Below are 14,272 nucleotides of genomic sequence, written 5' to 3'. Positions count from 1 at the left end.
AGACGACACTGCATCACTCATCGGCATGATTGTGTCAATGACATTACTAAATGGGCCCAGGAATACTTCCAGAAACCCCTGTCGGTAAACACAATCCGCTGTGCCATCTGCAGATGCCAACTAAAGCTCTATCATGCAAAAAGGAAGCCATATGTGAACATGGTCCAGAAGCGTCGTCGTGTCCTGTGGGCCAAGGCTCATTTAAAATGGACTGTTTCAAAGTGGAAAAGTGTTCTATGGTCAAACGAGTCCAAATTTGACATTCTTGTTGGAAATCACGGACGCCGTGTCCTCCGGGCTGAAGAGGAGGGAGACCTTCCAGCATGTTATCAGTGTTCAGTTCAAAAGCCAGCATCTCTGAGGGTATGAGGGTGCATACGGTATGGGCAGCTTGCATGTTTTGGAAGGCACTATGAATGCTGAAAGGTATATAAAGGTTTTAGAGCAACATATTCTCCCCTCCAGACAACGTCTATTTCAGGGAAGGCCTTGTGTATTTCAGCAGGACAATGCAAAACCACATACTGCAGCTATTACAACAGCATGTCTTCGTCGTAGAAGAGTCCGGGTGCTGAATTGACCAGCCTGCAGTACAGATCTTTCACCTATAGAAAAAAATATGTCAAAGACGACCACGAACTCTTAAGCAGCTGGAAACCTATATCAGGCAAGAATGGGACCAATTCCAACACCAAAACTCCAGAAATTCATAACCTCGATGTCCAGACGTCTTCAAACTGTTTTGAAAAGAGGAGGAGATGCTACACCATGGTAAACATGCCCCCATCCCAACTATTTTGAGACCTGTAGCAGGCATCAAATATGAAATGAGCTCATTTTGTGCATAAAATTTTAAAATTTCTCAGTTTAATCATTTGTAATGTTATCTATGTTCTATTGTGAATAAAATATTGGCTAATGTGATTTGAAAGTCTTTTAGTTTTCATTTTATTCAAATTTAAAAAACGTCTAAACATTTCCGGTATTCGTATTCGGGTTGTATGTAATAAGCTGTAGAATAGAAAACACTTTAAAAATGACTAAATTTGACCTTACATGCTTGAGTCTCTCTCCCTCTCTGTGTGTGTTTATATATATATATATATATATATATATATATATATATATATATATATATATATCTCTCAAAATAAGAAACTCAATGAATGGTTCAACATTTGTAACAAACTGTCATTTTTATTTAAGACATGTTTATATACAGTCATCCATATTCATCTAGTTAAACAGTGCAAAAGTGTCTAAAATCACTCTGGGGAGAGAACTGTGCGCTGTCGCTATATTATATTATTTACATAATAAAAGAGCAGTAAATATTTCAAACAACTGAAAGATTCATATGCACACTTCATCCAAACTCATTTCAATTCAAACCCAAACTTACATTTCAGCAGTTTTTAAAATGAGCAAAAGAAAAAGCCAAAAAAAAAACGAATTTATATTACAGTCATACACTAAACAGAATATACAGTGCTAAAATGCGTCGAACCTGTCTGTTAATAGACATTTAATCATAATTATATGGTTAAATAACTATTAAATATAATACAAAAAACTCGTCATTGTCAGTATGAAAACAGTCCATGTGCGTCAACAGGTCAAACGTTTTTCACTTGAAACTAGTGTACTGCATATTGTGCACTATATACTATGTGTGTGTATATATATTATTGTCACATGACCTTATTGTGTTATCTCTGAAATAATACAGATATTTTGCATTTGTAAAAAGGTCTGTGATTAAAAATGGCAGCTGATATTGGTTCATTTGTCACATTAGCAGTGTTGTGTCTGATACAGTGATCATAATGCAAACACAGTATGAGTAGTATGGTCGAAGTTATTCCAAACATAACCAGTGATGTAAAGACAGTGGAATGATGAAGAGCTGATTTAAAGATAACATATAATTAAAACAGACTCTATTTACAGTCTTCGTAACTGTCCCAAACTTTCTCCATATCTGACATGACTTAGACGATTTGTTCTGCTCATGTAACTAAACATGTCTTAACTTCATAACTTAACATGTCCCACCCAATATCCTACATTAACTTTCTGATTCACTTTGTTTAATAAAATATACTTTTTAAATGCTTGCTTTATATCAGATAATGTGTTATGAGGAATACAATAAAATAAAATAAAAAATAAAATATATATATTTAAACATTTCATATATTATGAAATTTTTGGGTTATGTGGAATAAAATAAAAAAATAAATACATTTAAATATTTATAAATGTTTGCTTTTCATCAGATAATGGTTTATGTGAAATAAAGAAAAAAATATTATTACTGATATTATCTCCCTCTGAATTTTGTTACACTTTCTATTTCACGTCACATCACAGAAGTTAAATGTATCGCAAATGCAATTTCATGTTATCTTTAACTCTAGTTCATTTTACAGCCACTGATGTACACAAACTATAAAACTTATGGATTGTATTAATGTCCATTTGGTGAGGAGTTTCCCACACTCACATGGTTGTGCGCTCTGGTAGGGGGACGGGTCCATATTTTAAATACAGCTGATGTTCAGTTGTGTGTGTGTGTGTGTGTTTTAGTACACAGGTCTGTAGAGCAGTTGTCCATTGAAGAGTCTGCGCTGTATCTCTTTCCACAGCAGGCTGCGTTCTCTCTGCGAACCCTTCATGAAGCCGCGGTTCTCCTGCGCTCGGCGAGACAGGTACGGGATGACCTCGTTCACGGGACCGTACGGAACATACTTGTACACCGGGAATCCTGCCTGACCTGCTCACAAAAACACACACCGGTAAACTTCATCAGCCCGTTTCATTCTATTATATAAAACCTATTCTAGTAGTTTGAACCTATTCAAACTTTGACCTGTGGAGGGCAGTAATACACTTAGCAGCGTCTACACTGCCGGAATTCTAATAGAGAAGAAGAAGAAGAAGAGAGCTAGTTCAAGACGTATATAATAATGGTTAAAACGTATATAATTTTTTATTTTTTTTTAGAAAATGACCGATCGTTTCACTAGATGAGACCCTTATTCCTCAATTCCTCATCTGGTATCGTTTAAAGCCCTTTGAAGCTGCACTGAAACTGTAACTTTGACCTTCAACCGTTTGGAGACCATTGAAGTCCATTATAAGGAGAATAATCCTGGAATGTTTTCATCAAAAACCTTAATTTCTTGTTCGACTGAAGAAAGAAGGACATGGACATCTTGGATGACATGGGGGTGAGCAAATTATCAGGGAATTTTTATTTGAAAGTGGACTAATCCTTTAACATTAGATTTCAACATCTGTTCCTTCGCACACTGCTCTTTTTCCACTCACCCAACGGGAAGCTGATCTGGTCGCACATTCCTAGCAGCTGTCCAAAGTAAACCTTATTCTCAGTGGGAGAGAGACTCATCTCGTTCATTCTGTACAGAAAAACACACACGTATGATCACCATTAGCCACAGATACTGAGCAAAACAATTTCTGTTTGTATCTCTTCATGGCTCTCTAGACTCACTTTTCCAGTGTGAATTTGACCGTATCCTCATTGTGAGATGCCACCATGACGTTGGCCATCCTGTTGAGATTAATCTCCTCTAGAATGTACTCCAGACACCTTACAGACAGAGATAATGGTTAATAAAAGCGTCTAGGACTTGATCAATGACAGCCAAGGATGAATAAAAGAAATTAATCCTCAAATATTTACTTCTGTTTGTAGCAACAAGTCAAAATATTTCCCTCACAATGTGTGCGCAAATATTTACAGTTATGACGCACATTAGCAATGTGACATTGATGGGCAAAACAAGCTCAGCTCAGGTAAGCAGGTGTGTTTGGTGTTGAATAAAACATTCATTTAAGACAACACAGCGAAACTAAATTAATTGGTACATTGTGTTATCAAAATGTGTTGGATGATCATATAATTCATTGTGCAAAATGCCAATGTACAGGGCTCATTCTCAGTTCACGGTGCCATTTGTGTAAAACTTAAATAAAAAATAAAAACAAATAATATATTCATAAATGTTTGTATGGGTTATGTGGAATAAAATGTAAAAAAAATAAAATAATATATATTTAAACAACTATATATTTTTGCTTTTCATCCGATAATGGGTTATGTAGAATAAAATAAAATATATATTTAAACAAAATATATATTTTTTTAATGTTTGCTTTTCTTAAGATAATGGTATATGTGGAATAAATACTTACTTAAATATTCAAAATATATTAATTGCTTAAATATACATTTAATTAATTTAATTTTATTACACATAAACCATTATCTGATGAAAAGCAAATATTTACAAATATATTACTTTAAATATATATTTTAGCGCTGTCAAACAATTAATCGCGATTAATCGCATCCAAAATAAATGTTTTTTTTTTACATAATATATGTGTGTACTGTGTATATTTATTATGTATATATAAATACACACATGTATATATTTAACAAAATTATATTATTTATACATAAAATATTTATATTTATATATAATGTACATTATATATATAAATATAAAAATATATATATAAACAATACATGTAAATACTTCTTAAATATATACGTGTGTGTGTATTTATATATACATAATAAATATACACAGTACACATATATATTATGTAAACACAAACTTTTATTTTGGATGCAATTAATCGTTTGAAAGCAGTAATATATTTGCTTTTCATCAGATAATGGGTTATGTGGAATAAAAGAAATATTTAAAGAATTAATGTATATTTAAATGCTTGTTTTTTTAATTCCATAAAAAGTTCACTTCCTGACACAATAGTTTAATCTTTTTCACATTATATTTAAGGTAGTGACATTATAAAAGTCCTTTTGACCACATGGTTCAAATAGATGTACATTTCTTTTACAGTGTTTATCAATATTTCATTATAGTACTATATAGTATACTATATTACTATGTTATATAACTACATTGGTCTCAATATTTCACCTACATGTTAACAAAAATCCACAACAATCAAAGTATGAAAATACTGACTGTAATTATATGGTGAGTGCGTTGATATTTGCCAAAGAAAAAATTGTCATGTTTTATCAATGCTTTTTCCATTTAGAATTTGTTTAAAACGTTTAACTGCAAGGCTCATACTTGTGGTACATCCTGTTGGTGGCCTCATAGTCAGGGTTGATGGGGTCTTCGTAGCCAATCTCTGCCGCCCGAGATCTCTCCTGACACATGTACGCTCCTCTGACCAGCTTAGCGCCGAAGTACCAGCCCTCCCGACGCGACAGCTCCACATCCACGGACACATTATCATACGCTTCCTACAAGCACGGGTGTTTATTTTATTGACTTTGTCATGGGATTCATCACACACATAAACTAACAAATACAACAGGACAGAATTATTGCAATAAAACCATTAGAAAGTCGTACGTAAGGTCTTCTGACAGCCATATACCACTATAAACACTCTCATGCTGACTCATTCTGTGACGATTTAAAAGTGATTCCAAACAAAGTAACATAAAAGCCTAAAATCACAAATATATTGTTTATATGAACACCACTATTATGTTATGTACTTGTATTATACATTATTTCTGAATGTAATAATAAAACGTGACTTATCTATGTTTTTTCTTCTCCGCAACGCAATTTTGCCTCGGTACGACATACTCAGGTGTGACTGATTTTCAGGAAAACACCATAATCCTTTAATCATCCACATTATGTCATGATAAATGAGAAGTCTGGGTGTGGACGGAGTATGAAGATCGGCAGCAGGTTTTGAGGGTGTGTGTGTGTGTGTTTAGCTTGAACTGGAATGTGTGTGTGTTTCAGCGACTCACTTTAAGGTAGCACTGGTAGGTGTTGAAGATGTTAGGTTTTTCTCTGTTGAAGATCCTTTGCATCTCCAGGGTCAGTCTGCTGATGGCCGGCTGGAAATATGTCTGTTCTGCGTCCACCATCAGCCTCACGCCGTTCTCCACAGCGTGCTGGAAACAAACACACACACACACACATTCAGTTATAAAATGCCTTTCAGCTGTAACAGTGCACTTCAGTAAACACAGTTACATAACCATCCTGCCTGCAGGAGACGTTTATTTCCACCACAATACTGCTGTCATAGTCAACAACAGACTATTAAGAAGAACGGGAACAAACTACAGACTTCACAGACTGAAAACAGCTGAATAAACCAGCAAGAAAAAGAACTAGCTACTAAAGTCAGAAAGAAAAACAAACCACAATAATAAAATGCATACAACAACAAAGAATATAAATGTTATAAAGTATACACCGATCCGGCATAACATTATGACCACCCTCCTAATATTGTGTTGGTCCCCCTTTTGCTGCCAAAACAGCCCTGACCCGTCGAGGCATGGACTCCTCTAGAGCCCTGAAGGTGTGCTTTGGTATCTGACACCAAGATGTTAGCAGCAGATCCTGTAAGTCCTGTAAGTTGCGAGGTGGAGCCTCCATGGACTGGATTTGTTTGTTCAGCACATCCCACAGATGCTCGACTGGATTGAGATCTGGCGAATTTGGAGGCCAAGTCAACACCTCAAACCATTCCTGAACCATTTTTGCTTTGTGGCAGGGCGCATTATCCTGCTGAAAGAGGCCACAGCCACCAGGGAATACCGTTTCCATGAAAGGGAGTACATGGTCTGCAACAATGCTTAGGTAGGTGGTACGTGTCAAAGTAACATCCACATGAATGGCAGGACCCAAGGTTTCCCAGCAGAACATTGCCCAAAGCATCACACTGCCTTCTTCCCATAGTGCATCCTGATGCCATGTGTTCCCCAGGTAAACGACGTACACGCACCCGGCCATCCACATGATGTAAAAGAAAACGTGATTCATCAGACCAGGCCACCTTCTTCCATTGCTCCGTGGTCCAGTTCTGATGCTCGCGTACCCACTGTTGGCGCTTTCGGCGGTGGACAGGGGTCAGCATGGGCACCCTGACTGGTCTGGCGGCCCCAGCCTTCGCTCCCCACGTGCATCAATGAGCCTTGGCCGCCCATGACCCTGTCACCGGTTCACCACTGTTCCTTCCTTGGAGCACTTTTGATAGATTCTGACCACTGCAGACCAGGAACACCCCACAAGACCTGCAGTTTTGGAGATGCTCTGACCCAGTCGTCTAGCCATCACAATTTATATATATATACACAGTATATTGTCCTTAAAGTTGGTGTGTGTGTGTGTGTGTGTATATATATTATATTATATATATATATATATATATATATATATATGTGTGTGTGTGTATGTATGTATGTATGTATGTATATGACATACATACTTTTATGTAATGACATTTTTGCCAATTCATCGTTGCCTATTCGAAACCATAATAGATGGTCTATTCCGTGTACTGTTTCACAGTTTCAAGAATTCACAAGCTGACATGCTGTAGATAAAGCGTCTTTGTGAAGATAAAAAGCTTTCCATTAAGACCTTAAATTGTACAAATCTTTTATCTAACAGCCTCAGTGTCTGTCGTTATAGAGATTAAGACTGGAATATTCTGTATTTGGTTTATTGTAACTCTTCCTTGAGTTTGACATTGTATTTTGTAGAACATTTCCCTTTATAATGATTTTTTGTGTGCTTATCTCACAGAAGATAAAGAGTCAGTCTTGTGACGTTGAGGGCTGTTGAGAATCTTGTTAAAATGTTCAGAACAGTCATTGCTAAAACCTCCTAAGCAAGTTAACGGGAAGGTTTTTGTCTGCTTTATTGTCCACTTGACTTTAACATGTCAAGGTTAACAAAAAAGGTTAACCGAGTGATACTTTTCCACCAGAAACATTTCTATCAAGAGCTTATCTATCAAAGTCTCCTTGGTCAAGAACAGATGTGTAAACACAAACGAGAGGGAAAATGAGACACTTTTGCGTCAGAGTAAGAAACAAGTTTGGTTAATGGCTGATCAGGGTCAAGTCACTCTGAGAGAGTAATGTCAAATATCAAATGCACACAGAGTGCAAAAATCCACCTGATTTCTGTCGTAACATTTATGCAAACTTTAGATGTGCCCAATCACTATCAAACAGTCCAAGAAATCTAAGGTCATTTGCCTAACAGCATCTACAGGATAACTTTTAACTGAAGTTTTGGTGAGATTACCTTGGCTAGGACGTCCATTCTCTGTAACATCCTCTTCATCTGTTTCTCCTCTTCATCAGTGAATTTGCTCAACAGAGGCTCCAGGTGACCACTCTTTGGAAATACAGAGTTTGTTTGAGTGAAGTTGTGTTTGTGTGCATTAGACACATTTTATCTGTATGCCTGTGTGTGTTACCTCCATGTTAGGCACCACAAGCAGGTTGGAGATTTTGGTTGTGTCATTGATGAGACTGTTCCAGTCCAACAGATCAATGGTTCTACAGGAATTAAAGAGAAACATGATCAAACACACACACACACACACACACACACACACACACACACACACACAGTTTGGTTTATATTGAGTCAGCTGAAGTGTGAAAAATAGAGAATCAGTAATGGGTGAGACTGGGAAATCAGTTGAAGTGACAGCTGAGGAGTTTTACCCTGATGAACCCAGTTTCTCTCCAGTAAACCAGTTCTCAATGTCTGATTTAGCACCTACTCCCAGTTTGATCAAACTGTCCTGCAGGTAGAAAAAAAGAGAGAAAGATATCTGTAAATGTGTACATTTCTAAATTAATATATAGTTTGGGGTCATTAAGAATTTTGTAATGTTTTTGAAAGAAGTCTCTATGCTCACCAAGGCTGCATATACAGTATTTGATCAGTAAAATATTGTGAAATATTATTACAATTGTTTTCTATTTTAATATACTTTAAAATGTAATTTATTCCTGTGATCAAAGCTGAATTTTCAGCATCATTATTCCAGTCTTCAGTGTCACATGATCCTTCAGAAATCATTCTAATATGCTGATTATCATTTTATCTTATTTTGATCAATGATGGAAACTGCTATTTTTTTGTGGTGAAACATTTAATTTTCAGGATTATTTGAATTTAACGTTCAAAAGAACAGCACACATTTTTATTTTCTTAATTTTAATACACTTTTTTTTAATAAATACATAAATAATTGTCATAATGAATTGTAAATTGTTTTAAATACAACATCATAAATCAAAATAGACTTTTTACTTCCTAAATATTATGTCCCTTGTCATTTTTCTAAAATCAAAATTTCATTTTATTTTAAAGGATTAGTTCACTTTCAAATGAAAATTACCCCAAGCTTTACTCACCCTCAAGCCATCCTAAGTGTATATGACTTTCTTCTTTCTGATGAACATAATCGGAAAAATATTAATAAATATCCTGACGCATCCAAGCTTTACAATGGCAGTGAGCAATACCAACGAGTATGAGCTGAAGAAAGTGGCTCCATCCACATCCATCCATCATAAACGTGTACTCCACACGGCTCCGGGGGTTAATAAAGTCCTTCTGAAGTGAACTGATGCATTTATATAGAAAAAAAATATTAATATTTAACAAGTTATGAAGTAAAATATCTAGCTTCCGCCAGACTGCCTTCCGTATTCAACGTATGCAGAAAGTGTAAAACTCTTCCAGTTCAAAAATCTTATGCTACTTCATGCGCCTTCCCTATTCAACTTACGCGACGCCAGTTTACACTTTCTTCATAAGTTGAATATGGAAGGCGGTCTGGCGGAAGCTAGATATTTTACTTTATAACTTGTTAAATATGGATATTTTTTAACACAAACGCATCGCTTCACTTCAGAAGGACTTTATTAACCCCCCGGAGCCGTGTGGAGTATGTTTATGATTGATGGAAGCACTTTCTTCAGCTCATACTCGTTGATCCCATTCACTGCCATTATAATGCTCGGATGCGTCAGGATATTTATTAAAATATCTTCGATTGTGTTCATCAGAAAGAAGAAAGTCATATACACCCAGGATGGCTTGAGGGTGAGTAAAGCTTGGGGTAATTTTTTATTTGAAAGTGAACTAATCCTTTAACACATTATTTCCTGCTGAATAATATTGTTCACTTTGACATATGCCATATTGCAAATTATAAAAGCATTGCAATGTTGTCTTTAAATTTGTGAAAGCAAACTAATTATTGACCACACTAAAGTAGTTTAACTAACCTGTCAATAATGTACTTTTACAAACTGAGACTTTGAGTGCAAAACACAAACCTGCAGTTGTTCGAGTTCTAGCTTCTGCTCCAGTATGGCCATGCCGTCTTTCCCCTGATGGGCGGCCAACAGGTTGAAGAACCTCCTCCACTTCACCAGCACCTCAGAGAACTGCAGCTTTAGGACAGAACGAATCAAGATGAATCACACCGTTATCAGATTAGTTGAAAGAAATTTGACTGAGAGTGAAAAAGAGAATTACCAGGAACTGCGGCCGGCCCAGTGCGGTCATCTTAATGGCCGAGAATCCATCGACAGAGCTTCCGGCTAAAATACACACACATCAACACAAATACATCAATGAAACTCTAAAGGTACTGAACATATCCTGATATTAAAGTGCCCCTATTATAATATCCTAAGAAACTTTGCAGACCTCTTACATTCACAAACATCTATATTACATGAATCCATGAAAGGTAATATCTGAATAAGCAAAATAAGGGCACTTTAAGAAGACTAAGTAATATTCCGCTCACCGGAAGCTTTGATGCACTTGATGAATGTCTCCATGTGATGATCACACTTGGCTTCATCTGCGTAGAAATACGTCCGAGCGCTGATCACTCCTCCACGCCGATCTCCAAACTGGCGATGAGCTTTGTACTTTTTCTCACGATGATCCATACCTGAATATGGATTTTAAAAATCACAGTCAAGTTTGGAGATACTGATTTGGAAACATCCCTTTGTTTTAACACCATAACTTTGCCTGAGTGTCACATTTATGCTGCAAAAAGCTGTCAGAAAATGAAATAACGGTTTCCTCACAGGATCACTGTTTGCAACCCATTTTACTTCCATAAATTATGTATTTTTGTGCATAAAACTTTATTTAAAAAAAGATAATAATGATGTCATGTTGACTTATAAATAAAAAATGGTTATCATTAATGCTTGACAGCTTTATGCAGCATTTAGGCACAAACTTGCATTGCATAATCGTTTCTAATACCTTACATAGGAAAGGTTTTCGTCTGAGATACAGAATACCCCACAGAGTTAAAAAACATGAGCTTGCAAAGATAATTTCAGCCCCTTCACCAGGAGAGCCCACGGTTAAACCAGCTTTAACCAGTCTGAGCGAGTGAAACAACTAGACCCCATAATGCACATACAGCAGTCTATTTCAGCCTCGATGACTGAGTCAACACGCAGCATGATCCCTAAGGTGAAGCGTTGCTCGCTTGTCACATTACTAACGTTACTTAAAAACCCAGCCAGATGAAACCCAACAAACTGCCAACACCCTTCCAGCATCAACGATAAAGCCCTGAAATCAAATGTAAAACACTGTACACTTATGGTCCTGAGGTAAGCATGAACTGGTGTCAACTGAAAACACAACAAAACAACTGTTTACTGAATGCTTTTAAAATTACTAATAACATCATCAGATTTATATAAAAAAAAAACATTATAAACTAAAAACTAAAATAAAAAAAGCAAATAAAACAAAAGAATTTAATAAAATGCCTAAAATTATATTAAATTAAATAAAAACTAAATAAAATAAGACAGAGTAAAATAAAACAAAAGACAAAGTAAAACAAAACAAAACAGGACAACACAAAATAAAAACTAGACAAAATAAAATAAAGCAAGACAAAATAAAACAAAAATAAAATTATAAAACAAAACACAAGACAAAATTTAAAAAAAAAAAAAAAAAAAAAAAAAAAAAAAGATAAAATAAAACAAAATGCAAAACAAAACAAAAAATAAAGACAAAATAAAATAAAGCAAGACAAAATAAAACAAATAAAATTATAAAACAAAACAAAGTAAAATAAAGCACCACAAGACAAAATAAAATAAAAGACAAAGTAAAATAAAACAAAAAAACAAAAAATAAATAAATAAAACCAAGACAAAATAAAACAAAATACAAAAGACAAAGCTAAATAAAACAAGACAAAATTAAAAAAAAAAAAAAAAAAAAAAAAAAAAAAAACTAAACAAGGAAAAAAAAAACTAAACAAGAAAAGGTCAAATAAAACAAGACAAAATAAAAAAACAAAGCCAAAACAAAATAAAATAAAAGACAAAGTAAAATAAACCACCACAAGACAAAATAAAATAAAATTAAAAAATAATAAAACAAAAGATAAAAATAACAATATATAATCCTAGTAGGATGCTTAAACTGTTTTTTTTTTTTTTTTTGTATTTAGTAACACTGTGTACCGCACTGAACCGACTCAGTTAGGGATACATTTTACATTTATCATGATTGAATATATCATTTTTATTTTAAAACACGGCAATAAAACAATGTCTAGTTTTATGTTGAAATTTAGTCTGAATATTTTTAATGTAGTGTCAATTTATTGTGCTTACCATGACTCTCTTTCTCAGCCTCAGAAACACAGGAACTGAAAAACAAATCAAAAGCACATGTTTAAGTACAAAGTTGTGTTTTATTAACGCTAGTTGAGGTTTCTGCAAACAGGTCACTTTTAAACCAGGACATTTTATACTTGAACTTTTTTAGCTCTGTTGGAAGAGGTGATAAATTCACTTGGGACCATTAAATGATGCAACACACGTCGAACACTCTGGCAGTGACACACACAGTGACACAAACACTGGCCCACTTCAGATTTCAGTCACATGCGTCATTCACTTTGCAACACAAGTCTCAGTCAACACACAGTCAAAGTTTAAATCAATAAAGACCCCATTTCAGATATGTTTAGAAACTTTGAGTTATTTTATTTGAATATTTTAAAACAACAATTTAGCTCTCTGGCTGTGAGGGAAATTAAAATGATTCAATGCAAATTGGCACTATGCAAATAACTGAAACTGGGAACTCTAATGTGAAGCTCAGAGTTGAAGCATGTGATTGAGAAGAATGACAAGTATTCGACCTGACCTTCTGTACTAACAAGACACAGGGCTGCAAGCATCTGCAACATGTGCTCAGATAGACGCTGATTCAACCGAGCAAACACAAAAATCACTCTATAAATTATTATTTTAATGCTGCAAATACTGCTTGAGAAAAAAAAAAAAATGGAGATTGTGTATTTTTAATATACAAATGAAAGTGTCTAGCAGGTGCAAGAGGTAGTTATTATTGTTAACTAAAACTATTAAAACATTTCTGTTAATTGAAATAAAGTTGAAATAAAATAAAATATACATTTTGTTAGAGTAACCGAAAATTAGAAATGTTGCCTTGGCAAAACTGGAATAAAAATGAAAACTAAATAGCAACATTTAAAATAAAATAAAATAAAATAAAATAAAGTTTTTTTTTTAAATAAAATAAAATAAAAATAAATACAATTTAAAAATAAAATAACATAAAATAAAATAAAATATAATAAAATGACAAAAGCCTAATGAAATGACTAAAAATTAAGCTAAAATGAACATGGAAACTAAAAATATAAAAACAAATGTAAATTCAAAATATTAATAAAACTAAAATAACACTGGTAATACTTATATTACCGTTATTATTGTTAACTAAAAAAAAAAAAAAAAAAAAAAAAAAATGTTTTACTTACTTGAAATAAATTAAATGTTAACTGAAATAAAAAAATAAAATTTTATATATATATATATATATATATATATGTAATTAGTTGCCAAAGAAACATTTCTAATTTTTTTTAGTTTAGTATAACTTTGACATATCAGAATATATGAAAATAAAAAGTAAAAATATTAAAAACTATATAATAGTATCTCAATGAAAAAAAAAAATCTGATACACACACACACACACTCTCAAACCAAAATGTATTCAGACACCTTGAACATTTCATTCATTAATACAGTTTATTCACTATAGTTTAAAAAAAATAATAAAATATGACAAGATCTCAGAGTTAAACTGTGTCAGAAAAAAAAATAATCTTAATTATGTCAGATAACACTTAAGCAAAACATGGTCAGGTCAAAGTGTCTGAATAATTTTTGGTCCCAAGTTTTTAATCAATTTTACTGGTAGTCCACTGTATGAAGAATTTTTGGGTATAATATGTCACAGTTTACTTTATTTTGCTATCCTCACTTACATAAATGAACTATAGTGTCCTGCACCCACTAGTAAAAATATAT

At 34.0% G+C, this 14,272-nt stretch overlaps 2 protein-coding genes across 2 annotated transcripts in view; one reads left to right on the top strand and one right to left on the bottom strand.

The window, feature by feature from the left end:
* The window catches only part of rpl35 (ribosomal protein L35), a 518,047-nt gene that overhangs the window by 490,057 nt on the left and 13,718 nt on the right, over window positions 1-14,272 (top strand). The window lies entirely within an intron of this gene.
* Window positions 1,178-14,272, bottom strand: part of prodha (proline dehydrogenase (oxidase) 1a) — a 17,397-nt gene continuing 4,302 nt past the window's right edge. Inside the window, exons 3-14 of the mRNA XM_051877908.1 lie at window positions 12,539-12,573; window positions 10,678-10,827; window positions 10,401-10,465; window positions 10,199-10,315; window positions 8,570-8,649; window positions 8,317-8,398; window positions 8,142-8,234; window positions 5,843-5,989; window positions 5,139-5,314; window positions 3,518-3,616; window positions 3,334-3,422; window positions 1,178-2,776 (exon numbers count right to left, since the gene is read on the bottom strand). Coding sequence (XP_051733868.1) covers window positions 2,586-2,776; window positions 3,334-3,422; window positions 3,518-3,616; window positions 5,139-5,314; window positions 5,843-5,989; window positions 8,142-8,234; window positions 8,317-8,398; window positions 8,570-8,649; window positions 10,199-10,315; window positions 10,401-10,465; window positions 10,678-10,827; window positions 12,539-12,573 — 1,324 coding nt within the window. The 3' untranslated portion in view covers window positions 1,178-2,585. The remainder of the gene's footprint in view (window positions 2,777-3,333; window positions 3,423-3,517; window positions 3,617-5,138; window positions 5,315-5,842; window positions 5,990-8,141; window positions 8,235-8,316; window positions 8,399-8,569; window positions 8,650-10,198; window positions 10,316-10,400; window positions 10,466-10,677; window positions 10,828-12,538; window positions 12,574-14,272) is intronic.

This window comes from Ctenopharyngodon idella, chromosome 21, assembly GCF_019924925.1.
Source record: "Ctenopharyngodon idella isolate HZGC_01 chromosome 21, HZGC01, whole genome shotgun sequence".
Lineage (NCBI taxonomy): Eukaryota > Metazoa > Chordata > Actinopteri > Cypriniformes > Xenocyprididae > Ctenopharyngodon > Ctenopharyngodon idella.
The sequence above is the reverse complement of the archived record's forward strand: the minus strand, read 5'-3'. Positions and strand labels throughout refer to the sequence as shown.